Raw genomic sequence first — 25,657 nt, 5'->3', positions numbered from 1 at the left:
TTGGTTTGAGGCTTGGTTATGTCTCTGCTGTCTTCTTGGTGGACAGGCCATCGGCAGTACCGTTTCAGAGGAGAGGGTTCCCAGGGCAAGAGTGGGGGCCAGGACTCTTTCCTTCCCTTCCATCCCGAGAAGCCCTCTCTGACATGGGCTTTGTGCGGGCAAGCTGGTGGCGGCTGTCAGCCATTCTCACTGGGTTGAAGTTGACCTCGTGGCCATTAGTTTTGGTTTGGCCCCTAAGTGAGCAGGGATGGGGGCGAGAAATGCGTTGTGAGGAGCACGAGGCTCCTCGCTGGCTGTGGGTTCTGAACCATGGGGCTGGGAGCACCCATGCGTCCAGGGAGGACCTTGGGAAAGGACAAGGGCTCTGTGCCCGCCAAGACGTGTGTTCCCACGTCGAGCGAGGGGCTCTCATCTTCCAAGTGGACTCCCTGCCCTGCCGGCACCACAGACCTCATTCAGGCCACTGCTAATGTTGGTTCATCTAGCAGAATGCACTTTAATGAAGAAAAACCTTTCAGGTGTTTTCTTCTCTTGCTGAAGACCTATAAAGGGTTTGATATAAGAGCATTAGAATGAATTTGAACCATCTACCATTTAACCTCAGTATTATGTAGTACTTGATTATAGATCAAGTTGAATTCTTTTGCTTCTGTGTTTTTATTCAGGTGAATGACCTGTGTCTAGTTTATTCAGTATCTTCCCAAATATATGTGCCTCTTTCTTAACGAGCAGGCTCTTGGTTTCGTTGCTCTTCTGTTCTACTTTGCCCCCGAAGTGAAATTTTAATTGCCTTTTAGTTTTCTTCCGGGCTGCTGGTGGAATGAGCCTTCTGTGACCAGCTCTCTTGTGTTCCGTTGCAGGCGCTGATGGACTCGAATCTTCCGCGGTTACAGCTTGAACTCTATAAGGAAATCAAAAAGGTAGGCTTTTGTTTTCTCTTACTGAAGGAAGTGGTAACTGTGTCACTGCATGGAGCGGTAGACGTGAACTCTTGTCTTTTATTTAATAAGTGGGAATGTGAGAAGGAAATGCTGTTTGGTAGAGCAGACTTCACTGTTTTATTTTTCTTTGCAAGGTTGCTCTTCATTATTTCATTATTTATGAGAGGAGATGGGAATTAGTTTCTGTATCTGTGTAAGTGAAGCCCCTCGGCCGCGACGTTTCTGCAGTGGTTACGCTTGTGCGTGGCCTTGTCTCTAAAACGTAGAAATAAGCAATAAGCAGATGCTCTTGTGTCTGTGAGGACCCTTTGGTGCATAGTGTCCCTGACTCTGAAATGTAACGTGTCACTCTCCCCGCCCCGCCCCTCCTCAGAATGGCGCTCCCCGGAGCCTGCGTGCTGCCCTGTGGAGGTTTGCGGAGCTGGCTCACCTGGTTCGGCCTCAGAAATGCAGGTAGGCGGCGCGCTCTGGCCTATTAGCGCTGTGCGTTGGTGGGGAGCCAGCTCCTGTGGATTCTGTACCTCTCAGCTCAAGTGTCTTCCCTGAGCTCCGGCTAACGCTGTCCACCACTGCCTTCCATGTCGTGGCCGGTGTTTCCTGCTTCTGTTCTCATCATAGCACTTCTCAGAAGCACTCTGGGACACTGTCGGTGTGCGTGTTCATTTTCTGTCCACCCATGCCCCCAAGAGACAGAGGCACGCCCCCCAGGACAGCGGGGTCTTCCCTGTGTGTCCTCTGTGGCAGCACGGCCCCGGTGACCGTGTCTGCACGTGCTCGTCGCCGAGCAGATGCTCATCATGTGGTTGAAGGTTGAGAACCGGTCTCATCATTGCTTGCCGTAGGAATTCTCTAGAAATATGCCTTTGTCTCTCATATGGGTTCGAACTGTGAGTGTTAAACTGAATAAAGTTTGACTGGTGGCAACAGTCTGTCCCCAGTGGATTGAGAATCAAAAGAAGTCCCTGGTTTTTAATCTGTGCCTTCTTCTCCTTAACCAGCAAGACCGATGTCCAGAGGCCCTGGGCTGCGTCCCGGAGGAACTGGTGCAGGGGCCCCGACCCTCACTGTTAGTGGGAAACCACGATTTATCCCACTGATTTTGAGTTGAACAAGAATCTTATGTGGCTGTGGAGATACATCACTAAGGAAATTTCTTTTTATGCAACTTTTTTCTTTTACTATCCATATTTTGAAATTTTTTTTATATCTTTGAAGCAGCACATCCCAAGTTCTCCACACAGCGGCCCAGGTGACCTTAAAAAATGTGATCGGGTCATGTCATTTCCTTACTTAAACTTTCTACTGAAAGTCATTTCCCAGAGCTGTTGAGATAAAATCCGGACTCCTTACTCGGGGAGATCTTGCCTCCACTGACTACCATCTCGGCCACTGTCTGTTAACACATTGGCCTGATGTTGCTTCTTTGCACGTTTCTTTGTTCCTTGTGGCTGGTTTATTTTTTTCAGGCAAAATAGTCCTAGTCCCAGGTGTAGGCCTGCTCTTCTCCGCCACCAGAGGGCGCCTGTTCACCTTGGGTGCGTGTTTGTGAGGGGTCTCCTGTGGTTTCCGCTCTGCTGTCCAGTGACTCCCTTCTCCTGCATCCTGCACGGTCTGCTTTTCCTCTCTGGAGGGCCACGTCTTATCTCGAAGACCGTATTTAGTTTGAACACTTATAAATATTTCCTTGCAAAGCTCCTTTTCCAAGAAAATGTTTCATTTCTTAACTTTTATTTGTTACCTATTATTTTCTGATTTAAAATATGAATACTTCACTGTTATAATTTACTACGAACGGTTTTTCAAACAAGGTGAGAGTCCTGTATGATTACAGAGAAATGAAGGATGAACGTCTCCCAACATTGGAACTTGGTGTGCATTTAGCCCCCCCTGATCTTTTTGTCTACTTTCTGTTAAGGACTGTTTTGCATATGAAAACTGGCTCTTCCCTAACAGGTACTAAACTAATTGTTTCTATTCCTCAGTAACGTAGACCTGGAAGAATAACTCATGTTCCTTTCATACATGCAGGCCTTACTTGGTAAACCTTTTGCCTTGCCTGACTCGAATAAGCAAGAGACCCGAGGAATCTGTTCAGGAGACCTTGGCTGCAGCTGTACCTAAAATTATGGCTTCTTTTGGCAATTTTGCAAATGACAATGAAATTAAGGTACGATTATCACCGTAAGTCACAAATGTGAATGAGTCTTGTGGGCTTTTTGGACAGGCCATCGTGTGAGAGCACGTCTTAAGTTATATTGTGCTTCATAATTTAAGTTAAAATGTTTTTAATTATTTCTTATTTATTTTTTCAACGTTTATTTATTTTTGGGACAGAGAGAGACACAGTATGAACGGGGAGGGGCAGAGAGAGAGGGAGACACAGAATCGGAAACAGGCTCCAGGCTCTGAGCCATCAGCCCAGAGCCTGACGCGGGGCTCGAACTCCCGGACCGCGAGATCGTGACCTGGCTGAAGTCGGACGCTTAACCGACTGCGCCACCCAGGCGCCCCATGTTTTTAATTATTTCGAGGCACACAGACAGCTTCTTTCGATTTCTTCTTTCTTATTGTGGGGTAGAGTTAAGTAAGGAGATGGTTTATAGATGCAAATTCAGAAGGTGGTTTTCTAGAACAGATTGGTTCTTGGTATATTAGGTGGACTCCTTAACCTAGCTGGGGAGAGGTGACTGTCCCAGAAGTGCAGGCAGGAGAAAGCTCACTGATGGTCCCCTGCAGCCAGTGGGGACCACTTGACCTCTCTTCTGTGCCCAACAAGCAAAATAAGCAGCTTCCACACTCACGTTTGTGTTTTATTTAGTTTAAATTTTTTTTAAGTTTGTTTATTTATTTTTGAGAGAGAGACCGAGAGAGTGAGCCTGGGAGGGGCAGAGAGAGAATGAGGGAGACAAAGAATCCCAGGCCGGCTCCATACTGTCAGCACAGGGCCCGATGTGGGGCTTGAACTCACAAACCGTGAGATCACGACCTGAGCCGAAACCAGGAGCTGGACTCCTAACCGACTGAGCCACCCAGCTCCCCCTGTGTTTTATTTTTAATGACCAGAAATTGTGACCCTGCCACATGAGGATTCTTGACTTCCTCCTTTTTGTGGGCCATTCCTTTGTTAGTGTTTCTTTTGGCATTTCCATCCACATTTCTAGATAACATGCTATATAGCATATATGTCGTAGCAATATACAGCTAGGCGGCTTGGTTTTTTTTGTTTGTTTGTTTGTTTGTTTTGTTTTTAAATGAGTGATAAATTTAGTTCTAACTGGCTCCCATCTTCTTACTATAGTTACGTTAGTATTCAGCGTGGCATTTCATGCCCAAGTAATAGTCACAACAATGTTCCGTGCTATGATTCTATTTCTTTGTAGAACTTTTTGGTTTTTTGGGAGTTAATAATTGCCTCTTTTTTATTTTGCTTGTTCTTCTTTGGCCGTTGATATCTTCTCATACTTTCCAACAGCTTTGTAAAATGTGTCTCGGTGCAATTCTGCACATGGCAGACCATGTATTGGGTCCATTTTCTCCACCGGAGTCCTCTGACCTAGAATTCTCCAGCTGTCTGCCTCGGTCTGGTCTGGATGCTCTTTAGGCCCGAGGTGCAGTTGTATCTTCAGACTTTTCTTTGCTGTCATCCTAGGAATCGTTTTTGCTGCTTTCCTTTTGGACGCCTGATTTCTGGATGCCATACCTTTACCTTTCTAGGCATACTTCCTTGTTTTGATGGAATTTTGTGTCATCTCTTATTTCTGTTTTCCTTTTCTTTTTTCTGTACTTTCTAGACGTCCATCTCAAACCCTTCTGTTGTGTTCGTTAATATCTAAGAGCTCCTTGTGTCCAGAATGATTATGTTTTCTGGCATCCTCTTCCTGCTTCATGAATATACTCTTCTCTTTCTGAGGATGGATTACAGTTTTCTTGACAACTTTTTTTGACTTCTGTTTCTTCTGACTTCCTCTGTTCTGGTCTTTCTCTGTTACGTTGGCACTTGTGCATTTAGATTTGAGTGAGACTCTAAAAAGCTGATTGGAAGCAGGTGTATGGTGGGGACTTGTCCCCTGGTGAGCTTTCCGAGGTGATGGATGGTGAGCCTGCTTTCCCTCTGTGAGCCTGCTTCTTTCGGGGTCGACTATTTTTAGGATGACATTTTATCTTTTTTGGTTTATTAGCTGTAACTCTTTGTTGTGCTTTTAATTGTTACCTGGTTCTTACGTAAGATAGTTTCCTAACTCGTGAAAGTAGGCGATCACTCCTTTTTTGGATATTTTTGTTAAGACTTACATGGCCACCATTGGTATTCTGGCACCATCTCCTTTGGGTCAGCCTGTTGCTTCAGAGACCAAGGCGTCTTCTCCTGCTCCTTAGGAAACACCCGCGGGCACTGTGCTGCTGCAGTCCAGCTTGTTCGCGGGTGTTGCAGGCCAGGAAGCACCTCCCGGTGACACTAGCAGCACAACTGCAAGCCGTCCCTCAGGCTAGGACGTGGCTCTAGGTGGTGACTACTCTCTTCTCCTTGACTTTGTCATTTTCATTTTCGTTGTTGTTGTCGTTGTTGTTTTTTACTGCCTTTATTTCCAGTGTCATTTGCTGACCCTGTACCCAAATGCCGTGGGCACACCTTTTCCAGAAGCTCAGGTGTTCACTCTTGGGTACAGGACGTACGTCCTGAACAAGGTCCCTACTTACAGTTTATAGGGAAGTAAGTAGACTGCATGTTTGCAGACTGCTCTGGAATGTCCCGAATTTGGGATGCTACGGGAAAGTCCATTTGTTTACAACCTACACTCTGTGAGAATTTGGAGTACGTTTTCTGAAATAAAATGATAAGCTTCATAGGAGTTCGGTCTTTCATCTACTTGGATTTGTGTTTCCCTAGGTTCTGTTGAAGGCTTTCATAGCGAATCTGAAGTCAGGCTCGCCTACCATTCGGCGTACTGCAGCTGGCTCAGCAGTGACCATCTGCCAGCACTCCAGAAGGACGCAGTACTTCTATAGCTGGCTACTGAACGTACTCCTGGGTAAGATGCAGCGTGGTGGGGATTTTCCCCACCGTGTGGCACAGGCTCTCGCATTTGCCTGACACAGAGCTTTTTTTTTTTTTTTTAATTAGAGCGTGTGTGCAGTGGGAGGGGCTGAGGGATAGGGAGGGAGAATCTTAAGCAGGTTCCACACTCATCGCAGAGCCTCGTGCAGGACTGGATGCCACGACTCTCGACCCAAACCAGGAGTTGGACATTCAACCAACTAAGCCACCCAGGCACCCCCTGAGACAGAGCTTTTAAATTCTTTAAAATCGGGCACCCCTCATCTCCCAGCCCAGGCCCTTTGGCACCGGCTGACCACTGAATGGGAGCCACGGGGAGGCTGCCGTGAGCCCACGTCGGGCCTTTGTGATGACTAGGAAAGGGCCCCTTCTCTAGGACAGCTCGCAGGGCAGTGGCTGTGAGGCAGCGTGCCACCCCGCGCACCTGGCCTGGCCCTCGTGCCGCAGACTGCACACTGTACGTGTCAGCAAGGAGCATAGTGAGTCCCTGAGGCCTCTCGCAGGCTCCCCGTGCAGGTGTGGGTCTGCTCCCGGTTTCTCCTGTACTTGGGGTGGTTGTGGAAATCAACACTAGCCAGCGCTGAGGGGGCCGTGTGGACATTTGATGTGAAAGAACTGCCTGCCTTTCAGATGCAGCCAGACTCACTCTAACGGGCCTCGCTCAGCCCAGGATGTAAAGCTGCTCCTTTAAAGCCACTCCCGGAGTTTGGCCTGAAGATGAGATACCTGTGTGTTTTTCCACAATAGTGTTTGTCCATCTTGATTCCTCACTGCCAACCTCGTAATACGGTTCTCCCGTGGATCTCTTCTTTTAAACAAGCGAAGCTGTGAATCTCCAAGCAGATGATGATAAGAAATCTTACTGCTGCCTTTCTAGGCTTGCTGGTTCCTGTTGAGGACGAACACTCTACCCTCCTGATTCTCGGAGTGCTGCTCACGTTGAGGTATTTGGTGCCCTTGCTGCAGCAGCAGGTCAAGGACACGAGCCTGAAAGGCAGCTTTGGGGTGACACGGAAAGAAATGGAAGTCTGTCCCTCAACTGAGCAGCTCATCCAGGTAGGAGCCACGTGGCGCACTCTAGTGCCCGTATATAAATGACATTCAGAGAATCAAATAATTTGGAAGAGAAATGGCAGAGCCGAGGATTAATAGTCTCTGCAGCTGGGCCACCTGGTTCCGATCCTAGGTCACGACCCCTAGCTGTGTGACCTCTGTATGGCACATTCCCTGCATGAAGGTAATCTCTCATGAGGCTACCGAGAATGCCGTACCCTGTTTGTAAAGCCAGGACTCATGAAATGTGCTCATTCGTACAGTAAGTATTTATTGAGCATCCACTGTGTGCTTGGCACTAGGGCAGGTGCTGGGGATGCAGTGGTGAGCTCTTTCGGTGTGGTCTCTGCCCCGGAACCCGTGGTCTGGTGTACTGGTTTCTCTACCCGGGGAGTTAGGAACATGGTCCCCTGGGGCATAGGAACAATATGTTAAAACTTCTCTTTGCAGTATAGAGAAACCCTGTATACATTCTGATACGATGTGATAAGCAGCTGACTTCAGCAGTTGACTTCATTCTTTGTGGTGTGCTCATCCAGGTTATTTTGTTAACCTTGAGTGTGGCTGCGTTTCAAGCAATTTCATAAGCTTGGCTTAACACGTTAGGGTTTTCACCATATTTCGTGTACTGGATGCTACTGAAGCCCTTACCTTTCCTGTAAGTCCCATGGTCATATGGTGTATATAGGAGTCGAGGCATACAACCTGGGGTCTTGAGGGGGTGCCTTGGTTCTGTTTTCTGCTTTCCACATATCGATGACGTTGTAGTTCATAGGTATTTATTTGGGCCAAGTGGACTTATGAGTTGTGTCCCTTACCTAAACTTTGTAGGGTACAAAATTTTAAGTGGCTTAAAATAATTCTTGCATAGAATTGATGACTCGAAGGTAATGCTTTAATGATTTAGGCATTGAGTTAGGTAATATTTGTAAAGTGCTTAGAATATTTCCTGGTGCGTGGTAAGGCCCTGGGAGTGCTGGTTAATGAAAAATAACTGAGAAGGAGCAGGCTCTAACAAAGTTTGGGGTCTGACAGTTCACTCCAACCAGCCGTCCTTCTGCTGTCTTCTAGAATATCAGTAATGACGTTCTCAGGAGATATGACGATTACATATTGCCCTCTCAAAAAACCATTACTGAATGTTTTAGTGAGTAAAACAGGTTTTCTAGAGGTAATAATACATTTAAAAAATGGTTATTTCATTCTTATCTTGCTTGTTTTACGTTTTATTATGGTGATTTCCAGACATACAAACGCAGGTGGAATAGCCTTTAGTAATTATTGCCTGTGTTAATAATTATAAACTCAGGGTCAATTATGGTTCTCTCATTATCCCTTTTTTTGCATTATTTTGAAGCAAATTCCAATCATTGTATCTTGAAGTATACCAGTTCGTATCCTTCTTTGTTTTTACAACTTAATGACAATGCCATGGTCACACCTAAAAAGAAAAGAACATTTCCTTAACATCAGTCATCCACTCATCCTGTCAGTTGTTTACTTTATTCTTTTGGAATCAGTATGCAAGTGAGATTGGCTGACAAGGACCGTGACTCTCTTTGGTCTGATGGTCACTTCCATCGTGAGTCCATTTGTTGAAGGGACACATTGTCCGGTGGCAGTCCTGGCCGTCTGATTGTTACAGTTTTGTAAGTGAACATATTTGTTTTCTGTATTTCCTATAAATTGATAACCAGCTAGAGTCTTGTCAGATTCAATACACATTTTATGATGTGCATGATATCTGAGCTCTGTAAGTACTCGTATAATATTTTAAAATAAATACGTAAGTACTGCAGTTCCATACTCAGAATTTTTTTCTGATGTTTAAAGAAATGCTGCTTGGTCAAGAAACCTTGGAGATCATTAGTCTACTGGGAGAAGCAAGCCAATAATCACTAGACAGCGTGGTGAGGCGGTGGGTTCGGGGTGCTGTGGAAGCACAAGTGAGGAGGCCCCTGCATGACCAAGGTCAGGGAGGTGTGGCCGAGAGGCTTGGTTACGAGCTGATGCTGATGGTGGGTAGGATTTGACCAGATGCCCGGAGGTGGGAGAAGTTTATAGGCAGACACTACAGCCTTTGCCAAGTCCAAGGAGTGAGCATGCGTGTGCAGATGGGAACCGATGTGGGTCCCACGAGGTCTCAGGGCTCCTCGCCGATTAGCAGGGGCGCTGGTGAAAGTCGTGTGAGGCTAGAGGGATGTTGGAAACTACGTCAGACTGGGGCAGCAGTAATCCTGGGAGGACCGAGTGAAGGGTATGGGGTGCGGAGCTTAAGTACTCATTTTCTTAATGGTGACTTTTCTCCAAAGTGAGCAAATGATACTGCACAGCACTGAATGAGCATGCAAGACACGATTATCTCTAAATCATATTTTAATCCATTTTCTTTTGGCTGATAGCCATTCTGACTTAAATTGTTTTGAGTAAGAAGTTCAACTCTGCCAATGTAATTTAGCTAACTACAGTATATTTAAATAGAACTTAAAGTAATCCTGAGCCTGGCTAAATTATAAACTGTAAAGTAAGTGTGGGCAAAATATAGATACTTTAAAAAATTTTTTTATTTAAAGTTTGTTTATTTTGATAGAGAAAGCTTGCGCAGGAGTCGGGGAGGGTCAGAGAGAGAGGGAGAGAGAGAGAGAATCCCAAGCAGGCTCCATACTGTCAGATCAGAGCCTGATGCAGGGCTTGATCTTAAGAACCTTAAGATCATGACTTGAGCCAAAATCAAGAGTTGGACGCTTAACCGAGCCACCCAGGCCCCCTGGATACTTTTAGATATGCAAGAACTTAGTTTGCTTATCATTGTATGCTTTTTGAAAAACTTATTGGAAGGTGTATTCCAGCAAAATGAGAAATAGATACAAAAAAAGAGGAAAGCCTGAAATCCATAAGCCAAGACCTAACAACCCAGAAATGTGGTAGAAGTATTGTAGGAGGGACTGGTGAGCAGCACACCATCCAGATTGGGAACGGGGGTTGGAGGAGCTCCACGAAACTGCCCACAGCGAATGTCAGGATTAAGAAGCCGGGAAAAAGGCGCGTGTATGTATTTATAAGGAGGGGAAAGAGCAGTGAAGAGCAGTTCTAGGAGAACCAGGAAGATTCATTAAAGGGTGTTATGCTCCAATTACGAAGCAAATTCCAGTGTCAACTAATTTTAAGCAAATCTTGGATTATGAGAAAAGAGAATCTGTTTATTATCTTTGGGACATTTTCTTTTAAGTGACACAGCACTAGTAAAAATGAAATGTTTCTTTTTGGGTCCGGTCACACGAACGGCCTTTGCAGTAAATAGTGTGTATGTACACATGATAAGATACATGCTGGAGTTTCGTTTGTTTTATTTATTTATTTATTTATTTTTTCAACGTTTACTTATTTTTGGGACAGAGAGAGACAGAGCATGAACGGGGGAGGGGCAGAGAGAGAGGGAGACACAGAATCGGAAACAGGCTCCAGGCTCTGAGCCATCAGCCCAGAGCCCGACGCGGGGCTCGAACTCACGGACCGCGAGATCGTGACCTGGCTGAAGCCGGACGCTTAACCGACTGCGCCACCCAGGCGCCCCCATGATGGAGTTTTAATATTTATTTGCGTTAATTTATTTTTGAGAGGGAGACAGAGCATGAGTGGGGGAGGGGCAGAGAGAGGGAGACAGAATCTGAAGCAGGCTCCAGGCTCCAGCTGTCAGCACAGAGCCCGACACAGGGCTTGAACTCACAACCGTGAGATCATGACCTGAGCCAAAATCAAGAGTTGGACGCTTAACTGACCGAGCCACCCAGGTACCCCTTCATTCCATTTTTAGACGCAACTTCTAGGCAAAGCACATATGATTTAAATAGTGTTACATAGTATGTAAATGGTATAAATCTTAGTATGAAGTACCGAGGGGCGCCTGGGTGGCTCAGTCGGTTAAGCGTCCGACTTCAGCTCAGGTCATGATCTCACGGTTCATGGGATTGAGCCCCACATTGGGTTCTGTACTGGCAGCACAGAGACTGCGTGGGATTCTCTCTCCCTCTCTCTGCCCCTCCCCTGCTTGCGCTGTCTTTATCTATCTCAAAATAAATAAACATTTTAAATAATAATAATAGTATGAAGTAATGATGCTAACAGAATTTGGGAGGGGGTAGATGAGTAAAGGAAGTGTGAAGTGCTTATTTCTTCATTTTACATAGAAAGTTTGTCGAAAATAAATGGCTTCAGAAATCAAGGTAGAAGCCGATTATCGTGAGCAGGGTGCAGCGACCTTCCTCTGCAGGGCCAGCTGTTCAGCTCTACCACCGTGGCAGGAGGGCCACCACGGACGATAGATGTGGCTGTGCACCCCCCATCTGTCCAGAAACAGGTGGTGGGCAGGTTTGGCCCGTGGACTGTAGTTGGTAGACCCGAGGCCCGTGGTGATAGAGGCTGTCCTCAGAAGAGCTAGACACAAATGATAAAAAGAAGCTGCCTCTGAGATATTTACTTTTTGTTTTATCCCCTCTGTACTGTTTTTTTTTTTTTTTTTTTTTAATGTGTATTACTTTTAGGGTATTAAAGGTAGCGCTGCCCAATTCACCAAATAAACACGCAGGGTGCCAGTTAAATTTGAATTGCAGAGAAATCGTAAATAATTTTGTGGTGTAAGTATGTCTGAAATTGCACAGGACAGAGTTATGCTGCAAAATTATTCATCTAAGAATCAAATTTGACAGGGTGCTTAGTATTTTGTCCGGCAACTCTAATTAAAGGGAAAGAGAGGGGCACCCGGCTGGCTTAGTCGGAAGAGCATGTGACTCTTGATCTTGGGGTCATGAGTTTGAGCCCCACGTTGGGTGTAGAGGTTACTGAAAAAAATAAAATTAAATTAAAATTAAAAAAGAAATAAAGGTAACAGAGTGCAGTGTGTTCGTATAACGTAATATAGTATTAAGAGCACTAGGAAAATTGGATGCGATGCTTTTAAAATGAAACTCTTGGGGTGGTTGGTGGCTCAGTCGGTTAAGCATCCAACTTCAGTACAGGTCATGACCTAGAAGTTGGTGGGTTCGAGCCCCGCATCGGGCTCTGCGCTGACAGCCCATAGCCTGGAGCTTGCAGCCTGCTTCAGATCCTGTGTCTCCCTCTCGTTCTGCTCCTCCCCAGCTTGTGCGCGCACTCTCTCTTTCTCTCTCTCTCAAAAATAAATGAATAGACATTAAAAACAAGGTTTGGAAACTTTTTTTCCGTGGTGCTCAGGACAGTGCCTCTTGCATTGATTGTGGGACCAGCTGCAGTTGCCACGGACGGGAGCTTTCTTCTCCCTTCCTGCTCGCTGGTTGGGCAGAGGCAGGTCTTCATTAGCCTGTGTGGCACTTGTGGAAGTGCCTCATTTTTGTAAGGAGTCAATCTGACCATGGACAACGTGCCAGGAATTTAGAACACAGCACGGAAGCCGTGACCATGTTGGTAGACACGATGGAGACGTTTCTAGGGGGAGAAATTAAGGCACAAATTTGCTAACATAAGACTCAAAAGCAGCGAACCCTACGACACGTTTTAGAGACCATGCTGATGACACTCGTCCCTGTGTTTCCAGGTTTACGAACTGACCTTGCATTACACTCAGCACCAAGACCACAATGCCGTGACTGGGGCGCTGGAGCTCCTGCAACAGCTCTTCAGGACGCCCCCGCCCGAGCTCCTGCAGGCCTTGACCGCGCCGGGCGGCGGGCAGCGGAGCGGCGTGCAGTATGGGCCCGGCGGCCGGAGCCGCAGCGGCAGCATCGCGGAGCTCCTAGGTATGTTCTCCGCCGGTCGTCCCCACGACGCCCTGCTTCCCTCACCGGACGGGCGGCCGGCCCGCCCTGTGCCGAGCGGGGCGCCCTTCGGGCCCTCGGAAGCCTAAGCTGTAGACAGGAAGACGGAAGTGTGGAGAGGTCAGGTGACAGAACGAGGCCTGCGTCTAAGGCCGGCTTCTCGACTCTGACCCGGCTGCCTCCACATGCCATCTCATCCGTCGTGAAACGAAAACCGTAGGGAAAGTGTTTCCAGGACCCTCGTGTCGTGGCCCAAGATGGGATCTTCAAGTCTTTGTAGGGGCTTTAGAGTTCCTTTCTGCCCTTGAGGGCAGACGTTAGGAAACCCCTTCCTCTGCCCCCCCCTCCCCCACCACTCTTCTTTAAGCCTTTGGGGACGGGGCCCTAATCCCTGCACGGTGCTGCCCTGCAGACTGACCGCTGGTTTTCCTCCAGCCCCGGTGGGCCCTGTCTGACCTGGAGTTGCCCGTGGGAGCTGGAGTAGATGGGGACCCCGAAGCGTGGCCTCTAGCACTGGATCTGGCACAGAGGAGGCTCCTGTGGCTTTTGCTGACTCCAGGCTTCACCTGGGCCCGGCGGCGTGTGGTCGATGTAGCGCAGCGCGTGTGTGGCACGGCCTTTGCTCACGGCGTTGACAGCCGAGAGGGTGTGACTGGAGGCCTAATTGCTGCCTCGTTCGAACATAAATGTTTGCCTGAACCATGAGCAGAAAATGAGAATGTGCCTGTTCACGGCCCTGTGTACTGAAGAATCCTTTCCTCTGTGGAATGCACACCTTACGAAAACACTTGGCTGGAAATACTAATTTCTAATGATTGTTTCCAATGAAAATTTATATTTGATTATTAATTGACCAGATAATCTGAGATTTCTAATGTCTTTCATTTGACTTTTTAAATGCACATTATTTGAGCTTCTTTGGTATTTTAGGGCCCATCTTTAGATCTGTGTATTTGAACGTTGATATAATTTTCATGTGTCAAAATTAAAGCGTTGTGCTGTGGTGGTTCAGCACTGCCTGTGGAAATATGTTCGTACATTCTCTAGTTTTAAAACTGAATCAAGCTTTTTGAAGATTTTCAAATTCCTTCTGGATTTTAACAGCTTGTCACCTTACTTTCATCTGTCATTTTCTGTGATTTACAGCCGGAGGGGGTTCTTCATGCAGCCCTGTCCTTTCAAGAAAACAAAAAGGTGATTATTTCAGAACTCAGAGTCTTATGTTGGGTCTCACTGCTTTTTCTGTATTTCTGTAATGCCTTCGACTGTGCCTGTGTCTCTTCTCAGCAGAGTGATTGTATTTATAAACATTGCTGGAATCTCATAACTGGGCCTGAATGGTTCTGTAGGGTGGCCTTGGAAAATTGCTTGTATATCAGAATCGTTGTGTCATAAATTTCTAATGCTTTAGGTCAGGGGTCAGCAAACTTTTCCTGTAAAGGGCCTCTGGTGGGCCTTCCTGTCTCTAATCGGTTCAGCTCTGCCTTGGGGCGGGAGGCAGCCTTAGCCCGTAGCCGTGGCCTGTGCTCAGCAAAGCTTTATTCACAGAAAGGGGCCTGTCCTGGTTTGCCTACTCCTTCATAGAGTCTGTGTTACGTTTTATAAAACTAACTTCCTTTTCTGTGAATTTTGTTTAGTATTAGTCAGGAATGATGTCTGCCTAATTATTTGGTTAATTTGGGCCTGATTATCATTATTCAACCCTATTTAGCTTTGTACATGCCGGAACGTTCTGATGCAGTTTGTTTCTATTAAATCACAGTGTTTTGGACCTGTAGTGTGATAGTTTTGGTGCACATTAACACTTTACGACACCCAAGTATTTTATTTTCTGGTCTGGATCTCCATAGGAAAGAATTGCTGCCATTTTCTGTTTCGAAATCTTAAAAGACTAATCTTTTTTTACAATTTATTGAGGTGTAATTGGTATACAACATATATTTTTTGAGTGTTTGAGAGCCTAATGCCTAATACTGTTTGCAGTATCGAATGGGATCTCAACAGGAATAATATTCTACCTTGACTGGATTAAGTAAACATTTCCTAGAACTTAGAATCAATAATATTTGGGCCATGATAGTGGCATACTTGATCAGGTTTGGGATTGTGGTGAAATACCGAGATTGTTTGAAGGCCACGAGGCTTCCGGAAAAGGGACTTTTCAGGCAGGTGGCTAAGTTGCTCTGGGACTTGCCTTATTGCTTAGTCACCTTCCCTGTGAAGAAGACACAGGTGGCTGACTCCCACCACTGAGATGAGTTGTTTCCTTCTGGCCAGAAGGTTGTTGTGTCCTCAATATCTTTTTTGTTTTTCTACGATTTTGTTTTGTTTTGTTTGTTTTCCTTTTTCATGGGAACCTGTGGTTTTTAAGCTTTTTTGATATAGTTGCAGAATCCTTTTTTTTCAAGTGAGATCTGCAAATCTGTGGGAGACAGAAGCAGAGTGGATGTTGAATGTAGGATGGCAGGGCGGGGGTGCAGCAGCCTTGACCTTGCACCCTTTGAGGTGGGCTCTTTGGGTCAGAGTGGCAAACCCCTGATTCCAAAGACAGCGACTGCCCTCGTTAACACCCAAGTGCACAGGGTGGAATTTTAATTTGCTTCCTCAAGGTAAACCACTTGCTCTGTAATAAAGGACTCTATTAGTAGATTAATCAAGTTGCCATGTTAATTTTATCTAGAGTTTGGGTATCCTTTGCTTTTTCTTTGCCTTTTTTCCCCCTTTAATGTCATATCTGTATAGATTTCTGGACGTTATCACACCTAGGGCCTATTTCTTGAAGAGTAGTGAAGTTAGAAGTCAGAAATTGCCAATAATGACTTCTATAGTGTCATCTAATGACCTCTGAGTAATGTAACCATAATGATTTAATTAGTCCAATTAAATCGTTACGGCTTTTTTCTTTTTTCCTACTAATATGCTATAAATTGACATAATTTGGAAACCAAGAACTGATAAATGTATTTTTAGGACTGTGCAGAAGATGAACCTTATCCCATCCTCCCAGATCAAGTTCTGATTGTCAGCCACAGAATCTGGCAACTTAAAAGAGAACAGAACAGGAGAATAGGAAAAGAGAAAAGAGAACAGGAAAGACCTGCAGGGTCTTTCTGTTTTGTTTTTGAACTCTTTTTGTTTTTAAGTTTTTATTTTAATTCCAGCTGGTTACCACGTAGCACTATGCTACTTTCGGGTGCATGGTAGTTACATATGTGCTCTGGTTGCCAACAGAATTGGTTCCAGCTATAGCTAACAATCTTCAAGATTAAATAATAATATAAATTATTAAAAAAACCAGGTCTAAGTCAGTAAATACTTATTAATTATTAAAATATTTGGTGTTATAGTTTGAGAATCATTGCTTTTAACTTTGTTCCATGTAGGTTTATTGATTTTAATAATATCTAAATATCATATTGTGGCTTCTTTGTGTTTAGCACACTAGATGTATAAAAATACTTTTATTTAAAAATATATTTCATATACTCTTATATGAGAGAGTGAACTAAATATGCTTATGATTTGCCGCTTAGAATGTGCATCTGTTTGATTTTTAAAGTCCTTCGTGTAGCAAGCTTAAGGACTCTTGCTACATCATTTCCTAGGGAAAGTGCTCTTCGGAGACGCAGCAGCCTTGGAGGATGACTCCGAGTCCAGGTCGGAGGGCAGCAGCCCCGCCTTCGCAGGTAGCTCTGAGGGAGGGGCAGTGGTGCTCCCCTCTCTCCTCTCTACTGGCCCCTTCCCTGCACCTTCCCTACCCCTGTCCTGCCCCTCCTGAGGGGTAGCGGTGAAGCCAGCTCGCTCGAATGGTGGCTAACCCATGCTTCTTTTCGAGCATTTACTTTGAAACGTGTCTGTGTGTTTTCTTGCATCAAATACTTGCTATTTTCCTTGGTTTAGGCTCTTTTAAAATTAGGTTTATGCTCCCTGAGCATAAGTCTTCTTATGTAGTAGGGGATGGTAGGTAAGTGTCTCATGAATTACAGGGATTGTGAGGGTAAAATGGGATTAAAATTGTGGATAGTTTAACTTGAAAGAAATTTACATTTCTTACAGATTCTTTATTCACTTTATGAGTGATAAGTGTTGCTTAAGATACTAATAACTGGATTAAATGAGAGTGGTTTGGATTGTACAGTCCTATCCAAAAGATTATTTTTAGACAGCTGAAATAAGGCTAAGGTATTTGGGAAGGAAAATCTGAAAAATTCCAGTGGTGATTATTTATCTATTCACTTGTACAAAATAGAAATAGATTTTTTTTTTTTTTTAGTTACAAAAACAAAACAAAATTACAGCCGTCTGCAGTATTGTTGAGCTCAAGGGCTCACTGGCCCTTGGGGCCTCCAGGAATGACCCCTGGTAACAGCTTGGCGTAGATCTTCTTGTAGTGAATTTTATGTGGTGTGTGTGTGTCTTTTTAGTGGGAATTTAAAAAAAAGCTAGGAAAACGCTCTGCGCATTTGCTGGACAGGAGGGTAGGACTGGCTTAGCGGTCTTGAGCAGAGTCTGGGGAGAAGGAAAGCCCACCTCACAGCGACGGTGACTTTCTGTCGTTTCTGAGCCCTGCTGGCTGAGAGTGCGCAGACGCCCCGCCTCGCATCCCAGGCCAGGCCACCTGTGAATCACAGAAATCTTTATGTGTGGCTCCAAGCCCTGGCTGGAGCTGTTGCTCAAGGACTTGAAGTGGTTATGTTACTGAGCGTGCTTCAGGTTTTACAGTGAAATCCCACTTCAGAATATTGACAGCATTTAAAACTATCTGCTGAGAATCCTTATTTTATTAATATGACATGGTAAGAGAGTAAAAAAAGGTAAGTTAAGAATACAGTGAAACACAATTTTAGTCATGTTTGAAGAATGCACTGTTGTCTTGCTTTTGAAATACTAGTTCACATTTTCATGGTATTTCACGATTTTTTGCAGTTGAAACATTTGGTGACAGTGAATTTGGGGGTATTTTGTGAACATTTGATTTCAACGTCCCTGTTGAACGTTTTTCCTGGCCCTTTGAGGAATGAGTGTTTCTTTGTCTTCAGCCTCAGTCAAGGGTGAGATTGGTGGTGAGCTGGCGGCCTCTTCTGGAGTCTCCACTCCTGGCTCCGCCGGTTCAACTGCCGACTCCGTGGGGCACGACATCATCACCGAGCAGCCCCGCTCACAGCACACGCTGCAGCCGGACTCGGTGGATCTGACCGGCTGTGACTTGGCGAGCGCTGCCACCGACGGGGATGAGGAGGACATCCTGAGCCACAGCTCTAGCCAGATCAGTGCCGTCCCGTCTGACCCAGCCATGGACCTGAACGATGGCACCCAGGCCTCCTCCCCAGTCAGTGACAGTTCCCAGACCACCACCGAAGGGCCCGATTCGGCTGTGACCCCTTCAGACAGTTCTGAAATCGTAAGTGGGTGCAGAGGGTGCCCCGGTTTCTGCAGAGAGGCCTCGCCTGGAGGCCCAGACCCAGACCCTCCTGCCTGTTTCCCTCTCCCCATGTGACTCACTAGTAAGAGTGCAGAGGTCAGCAGCTTAGGTCGTTAATGGAGAGTTCAAACCCACCTGAGAACCTCACTGAAGGAAACGGCTGAGTGGCATTTGTGTTGAACACGGAGGTCAGAAATTAGGTTAGTTGATGATATGAATGTTGCTAAAACTGCATTTTACATTCTGTAAGAACTTGTTGGGCACAGATCAAATCATTATTTAGTAAATCCATAAGGAGCCTGTTGGTAATAGATCTGTGGTCTTAATGCATTGTAATTAAAAACATTAATACTGTGCATTATTTTAATATTTTTTGGCTTTTCAAAACCTCTTACAACATATCCCATCTTATAGAGCATGGATTTAAGTACTTCTGATCTCTGAGCTAGTGGACAAGAAACACTTCGGGGATGGTCTCATCAAAAAGTTCAGGAAAAGTTTAGACTGAGTTTGACACCCCATTTTTTTTAAGCAATTTGTACTATTAAGTGTTCTGTTACTAGTTCATAGGTTTTATTAAGAACTTTTTTTTTTTAGCTTGGATAAATGCGGAAGCATTGAATGACAAATCAGGAGATAAAACAGTCGCCTGTCCCTACTGAGCAGTTGTCAAGTTGTCGTGTGCATGGGATTTCTGATGGCCATGCAGATTAAGTCACTTGGGTAGAGAAGGGAGCTCACTCCCGGTTAGGGTTTTAACTAGAAAACCTGGCCCCGGAGGACAAATAACTGGACCAGTGGGTAAGAAAAGCATGAGCAGGTTCTGACCAGTATGCAGGGAGGGGAAGGTCGGGGAGAGTGCTGGGTCAGGAGCAGTGTGTTAAGTGGGTGGGGCGGGGGGAGATTCTGGTGTGTGTTTATTGCACCAGTTTCCATGGGTATCTTGCCCCTTCACAGTGGATGATTTCTGGTGAATTTGTTAGAAATAGGAGTGAAGGACCATAGGAGATTCTGAAAACTTCTGGTCTCCCGAGGTTACCCAGTGGTTCACTGCATAACAGTGCTGGGAGTAGGGCCTCTGCGGGTCTCTCTGGCCTGTAGAGAATGAACATCTTTCCTTGATAATTTCCACATTGGTGTAGTTCTTTCTAGTTTATGAGGTACTTCCATGTCCCATACGTAATCATTAATTATTTGCTGAACAAATACATGGAGCGCCCGTTAAGCTCCAGGGATTGTTCCCAAGCCGGGCATAAGTAGAGGGCGCAACATGCAGAACTGCTTGCAGAAAGCTGACATCCCAGGGTGGGAGTCGCAGAGCTCCATATGGGGCCGGACAGCGAAGATCTTTGGCTTTCTGAGCCATACTGCCTGTGTCACATAGTCCTCTCTGCTGCTGTGTGAAAGCGGCCATAGACAGTATGTCAATGAACTAGCATTCCAATAAAACTTCATTTATAAAAACAGGTGGCGGGCCAGGTTTGGTCCTTAGGTCATAGCTTCATTGTCCCTATTCTAGAGCGTGTGCGTGTGTGTGGGGGGGCAGATAATAAGCCAATAATCAGTCAGTCAGTACGTAAATAAATAGGTGGTGATAAGTGCCACAGACAGAAGAAGAAGCAAAGTGAAGGGGCCGGGGAATTTCCTCGTGAGACAGCTCAGCGTGGTGGTTCAGGGGCCTGTTGCAGGGAGCCACCAGAATGTGGACCTGTCGTTGACTCGCTGTGCAGTCTGGGGCACTTGTGTCCCCTCTTGCCTCAGTTTTCTCATCCATAGATTGAGGACAGCAGTACTTGTGCCTTAAGGCTCACGGAGGTTACAGGAGCCCAGACGTGTCAAGTGCTTTTTGATCCTGCCTGGCATGTAGTAAGATATTCACAAAGTATTGGTTTTTGTCATGGTAGGATTTCTCATTGTAAGTTTTCTTTTTTTTTAACTGAGGTAAGGTGTTTTTTTTTTTAATAAGCTAATTAGGATAGTGGAGGAAATTGTTTCTTTTCTGGGTTGCTTTTGAACATGTAGCTTGACGTTTTTTATTTAATTGTAAGGATTTGGAATGACTTTTTAAAATGATACAGAATTTACTTCAGTAATTACTCGTGTACTGAGTGAGGTTCCATCATTCAGTTTTTCAGGCAAATTACTTGGGATTTCAAGTGAATGTGAATATTTTATTTTGCAATATGGAATCATAATCCAAGTTTTGGCTAAGTAGATGACATACTGTGTCCAGAACTTAGTTGATTTAGTCCTAGCAGCTTCGAAGCTTAACCTGGTGTAGTGTTAGGTTTTTGTCTAAAAGATTTCCCTCATTTTTGACTTACTATAAAATTTGCTTGTAAAGACAAAGATTTTTTTTTTAATGTCAAAAAGAGAAAATTTCAGATTGGAATTTGTTTTGAATTTTTATAGCTGTGAAGCTTTTTATAACGTAGTAGCAGTGTGTGGTCAGCGAACTGGATTTTATGTGCGTGCGTGTCTGTGCATTTAAGGAAATGACCTTTGTGTTAGTACATAAGATGCGGTCCCTGTGATTTCTGGCTGTGCCTTTGCCTACCCACGTTGGAGAGCCTGTCCCTCGGTGACGTCCCATCTGAACCTTCACCAGCCCCTCTCGAACCGTGCAGGTGTTAGATGGGGCCGACAGCCAGTATTCGGGGTTGCAGATCGGACAGCCACAGGACGAGGATGAGGAGGCCGCGGGCATTCTTCCGGAGGAAGACGTAGATGCTTTCCGAAACTCTGCAGCTGGTACGTGGACTTCCGCGGTGCGCTATGGAGCCGTCTTGTTCTCGACCCCAACGTCTCAGTTTTACCGTGGCTTCCTAGAAGATGTCTTTGTTTTCTGAGTTGTAAATAGCAGATGAGGAAGATCAGTTGAGGAATGACTGTCCTTTTTCTTGATCTAAGTCCTATACTTTCATGTGGGCTTTGTGTAAAAATGTATATTTGCTATTTAATTGGAAACTTGCCACTCAGTCCCAGTCTCTCTGATTTTGAAGCCCTGCAGCAAGCACATTTATTGAAAAGCATGGGCCACAGCCGGCGGCCCTCCGACAGCAGTGTGGATACGTTCGTTTCAAGAGACGAAGCTGCCGAAGCAGGAGATCAAGAAAACAAGGTGAGGTAGTGAGGCCTGAGCCCACTCGGCATTCTGAGCTCACGTGAACGCTTGCGGCCGCCGTGGCTGCTGTCTGTGTGCTGTGCTCCCAGCTTTCCCATCTCTGAGCTCCTGCTCAGCCATTTCGCCTTAAGTACTGGCCTCTTCCTAGGTGTGCTCTTCCTTTCTGCCTCCCTGGGTGCACCCCAAATCCTTGAGAATTGCCTGAAGTTCCGCCTCACTGAGAGTCCTTCCCAGACAGACCTGGCTCACACCGATTGGGCCTTTCGTCTGATGGCCACGCATAGTCTGGCAGCCTGTCTTGGTCTTGTTCATTTAATTGATTTGTTTATTCATGGTGGTAAAATACATACGGCAGAAACTCTGCCGTCATCCACCGCAAAGCGGGCAGCTCAGGGCACAAGTGCTGCACGTTGCACAGCCACCACCCTCCAGCCCAGAACTGTTTCCATCTCCCCAGACGGAAACTCCGTCCCCGTTAAGCACTAACTGCCCCCGCCCCCAGCCCCTGGCTCCCACCCTCTGCTTTGTGTCTCCGTGGATGTGACTCCTCCAGGAAGCTCGTATCAGTGGGATCACGAAGTCACAAAGTATTTGTCCTTTCGCGACTGGCTTATTTCACTTGGGATGATGTTGTCCAGGTTCACCCGTGTGGTGGCGGGTGTAAGGATGTCCTTCCTTTCTAAGGCTGAGTGAGGTCCCGCTGAACGTGTGCACCACATTTTGCACATTTTGCTTCTCTGTTCCTCCACTGATAGACACTTGGGTTCCATCTTCCGCCCGTGCGAATGATGCTGTGTGGACCTGGGGGCGCATGTGTCTCTTCAAGACCCTGCTCTCAGGTCTTTTGGATGTGATGTGTCCCCAGAAGTGGAATTGCAGGACCACACGGTAATTCTAGTTTTAGGTTTTTCTGAGGAACCGCCACACAGTTTTCCGCAGCGGCCGCGCCATTTTACGTTCCCGCCGACGGCGCCCAGGCTTCCAGTTTCCCCACATCCCCGTCAGCACTTGTTATTTTCTGATTTTTTTTGACAGCAGCCATTCTGTAGGGTGTGAGATTGTAGATCACCGGGGTTTTGATGTGCTGTCCCCTATGATTAGTGGATGTTGGGCATCTTTTCATGTGCTGACTGGCCATTTATATGTCTTTGGAGAAATGTCTATTCGAGTCCTTTGCTCAGTTTTTAATCACATTTGGGTTTTTGTTGTTGTTGAGTTATTCATTGAACTTTTTGTAAAGTATCTCTGAATTGCTTACTTCTTTACACGTAAGCGTCTTCCCAGTTAATTTTAAATTCCTTGAGGGCGAGCGAGAAAGGGCGTTCTGTACTTAGTCCCTCTGTAGATGCTCAGTCATCCTGTGGACTCAGCACTTCCTTCCAGGTCCCCTCTGAGCCAGGTCTGCTCCCTCTCGGCTTTGGGCATTCCTAGGGCTCTTCCTCTGTCTAAGTAGCTTCCCCTTGTGCTGCAGATGATGGCTCATGCCGTCTTTTCCCGAGCAGCTTCCTGATGCCAGGTCTCAGCTGCCTTCTATCCCGCGTGCCCTCCCTGCACGCTGAGCTCATCCCTGCCATGGCCCACGTGACCCCGTGTTAGGCCTGCCTCTGACCGCTCTGATCCTGCTCCGCCATGATCTGTGAGGTCAGGCTTGTGTATGATGAAGATAGGTGTCTCTGTATCCCCAGCGCCTGGCATAAGTGCTGCTCTGGAACTATTTGTTGAATGCACTGATGAATGAATGTATTGGTTCCTTGATTACAAGACGGACAACAAAGTGTCTTGTTTCTCTGTTGTAGCCTTGCCGGATCAAAGGTGACATAGGACAGTCTACCGATGACGATTCTGTTCCTCTTGTCCATTGTGTCCGCCTTCTGTCGGCTTCGTTTTTGCTGACTGGGGAGAAGAATGGTACGTATATAGCAGGGCAGGCCCAGCATTGAAGGAAATACCTAGGTTTCAAGGTCAACATGGTGACCAGTTTGTCCCTCGTTGTGCAGCAAAAGGGAGGAAGTAGAAGCTGGGCGTGAGCTCTGGTTTTGGCTGACCCACGGGAGCGGCGAGGGGACACTGAGGGAGCTGGGTTACTGGGTTTAGTTTGTTTACGTGGCCACCGCATGTTTACCGCCTTGAAGCCGAACATGACCGAGGTGGTTTCTTTGCAGTGTTGGTTCCGGACAGGGATGTGAGGGTCAGCGTGAAGGCATTGGCACTGAGCTGTGTGGGAGCCGCTGTGGCCCTTCATCCTGAGTCTTTCTTCAGCAAACTTTACAAAGTACCTCTTGACTCCGTGGAGTACCCTGGTATGTTGAAAGTTCACGCCTCATTCCTCATGTTGAATCAGTACTTGGAGAACTGTTTCAAATCATCTTGGCTATGTTAGTTTTAGACTGATCTGCTTTTTGAGTTACTTGGTGGCATTTGAACTATGTTGTAGCTCTATTTAAAACACAGGACTGGCGATGTTTTTAGCTTTCTGGACTCCGTGTAGATGCAGTGTTCAGTGTGAACACACGTGGCGAAACGATAGAGAGCTGGGAGCGTAAGCGCCAGTTCACATACATGCTGCATTTATACCCAAAGCACAAGTCGCGTATAATCCAAATTGCTTTGGGTCACGCTCAGCCAGGCCAGATGTGCACACTCAGAGACAAGTGGGACCTGAGACCAGCAGAGAACAGCAGATCCCGTCTCCTGTAGCACACCTTCTGGGACACACTCTCATGTTGGAATAAATGGGGGAGGAACCGCACTTCTAAAATTGTCCTCCCGTGTTCTCTCCCTTTCTTTGGGCGAGGGGACACACTTGGGCTCTTGAATTCATATTAGGTAAGTGTGGACTGGTTTGAGTTTCTCTCATCTTTTTTTTTGAAGTGAAATCTTGGAATTTTGATTACTGACTGGCAACCTGGAATTAGAATCCAGAAAATCTGTGCGATATCGAGGCTATGATGAAGCTGGAATCTTTAAACCCCAAAATAGTTTCTACCACTCACGGTTGCTATATTCAAGTCTTTTCTAGATTTGGATGGCCGCCCCCCCCCCTTTTTTTTTTCTTTCCTAAGAATTAAGCTTTTATTCTGAGTTAGAAAATTGACGGTCGGGGCCTGCACAGTGGCTGGGCAATTTCTCTCTGCAGAGGAGCCATATGTGTCAGACATCCTGAACTACATCGATCATGGAGACCCCCAGGTCAGAGGAGCCACGGCCGTTCTCTGTGGGACCCTCATCTCCTCCACCCTGAGCAGGTCCCGCTTCCAAGTGGGAGACTGGATGGGCACCGTTAGAGCTCTGACAGGTAATGTTCGGAGTTTTCGGGGTATTTTCTAGATAGAATTCTCAGGCTCAAGTTTACATAAAGACGTTTCCTGTTTGCTCTTTTGCTCAGGAAATACATTTTCTCTGGAGGACTGCATTCCTTTGCTGCAGAAAACTTTGAAGGATGAATCTTCTGTCACTTGCAAGTTGGCCTGCACAGCTGTGAGGGTAAGCATGATCTTTTACAGAAATCAATTCTTTGATCAGTGGAAATTTTACCATTGTTATAATTGAAATCGGGCTTAATACTGAATATTTCCAGACATCCTAAAGGTGTAAACAATAACAAACGTGTATGTGTTCACCACTCAGCTGTAGAAAGATAACATTACCAGTAAAGGTAAGGCTTAATTAAGTGTAGTTTAAGTTTTAACACTGAATATTTGCTAAAAACGTACCTTTTCTAAGGGTCCCTTTAGAAATATATTTCGCTAACCTTAAGTGTAAAACCTGTGGGATTAAACAACCAACGGCTCTCTTAGGCCCATAGAAGACCCAGTCAAAGTGAGCGGTAATGTTACCTGGCCACCTGTGTTCTGTGCCAGTGCCGCTAACCTCCAGCCTGTACCTGGTGGCGTGTTGAACCTTTGTGTCTCAGGGGGCTCACAAATCACTACTGGCCAGTCAGCGACAGTAAAAACCAAAACAAAAACCCAGCAAATTGCCAAACTAACAGCACACCTTCCCTTTACAAAATTTCATGGCCAGAATTGTTCCTTAGGTGCAAACGTCTGCCAGGTTTCCGTCGGTGTCTTTCCGGGAGCAGAGGGAAGCGCGAGCCCCTGGCCCGGAGTCACCGCGCACCCGTGTTGTGGACGTGCCCGCGTATGCACGGAGGGGCGGGAGGGGCAGCCACGGGAGCTGTTCTGGTGTGTTGGGCAGTGGAGAACGCGGTCACTTAGCAGAGGGCCGTGGGTCCCCCACCAGCCCTGGCTCTGAGCCTTGATTGAGAATGGAGCC

At 46.1% G+C, this 25,657-nt stretch overlaps 1 protein-coding gene across 1 annotated transcript in view; it reads left to right on the top strand.

Moving 5' to 3' along the window:
• The window catches only part of HTT (huntingtin), a 155,176-nt gene that overhangs the window by 28,251 nt on the left and 101,268 nt on the right, over nt 1–25,657 (top strand). The window contains exons 5-19 of the mRNA XM_040489052.1: nt 861–920; nt 1,315–1,394; nt 2,970–3,108; nt 5,827–5,968; nt 6,872–7,050; nt 12,617–12,818; nt 13,983–14,030; nt 16,442–16,522; nt 17,876–18,237; nt 20,886–21,009; nt 21,261–21,379; nt 23,179–23,290; nt 23,545–23,682; nt 24,519–24,677; nt 24,768–24,865. Of these exons, the coding sequence (XP_040344986.1) occupies nt 861–920; nt 1,315–1,394; nt 2,970–3,108; nt 5,827–5,968; nt 6,872–7,050; nt 12,617–12,818; nt 13,983–14,030; nt 16,442–16,522; nt 17,876–18,237; nt 20,886–21,009; nt 21,261–21,379; nt 23,179–23,290; nt 23,545–23,682; nt 24,519–24,677; nt 24,768–24,865 (2,043 nt within the window). The remainder of the gene's footprint in view (nt 1–860; nt 921–1,314; nt 1,395–2,969; nt 3,109–5,826; nt 5,969–6,871; nt 7,051–12,616; nt 12,819–13,982; nt 14,031–16,441; nt 16,523–17,875; nt 18,238–20,885; nt 21,010–21,260; nt 21,380–23,178; nt 23,291–23,544; nt 23,683–24,518; nt 24,678–24,767; nt 24,866–25,657) is intronic.

This window comes from Herpailurus yagouaroundi, unplaced genomic scaffold, assembly GCF_014898765.1.
Source record: "Herpailurus yagouaroundi ecotype Mexico unplaced genomic scaffold, PumYag 28, whole genome shotgun sequence".
NCBI classification, from domain to species: Eukaryota; Metazoa; Chordata; class Mammalia; order Carnivora; family Felidae; genus Herpailurus; species Herpailurus yagouaroundi.
This window is presented reverse-complemented; position numbering and strand designations above follow the sequence as displayed.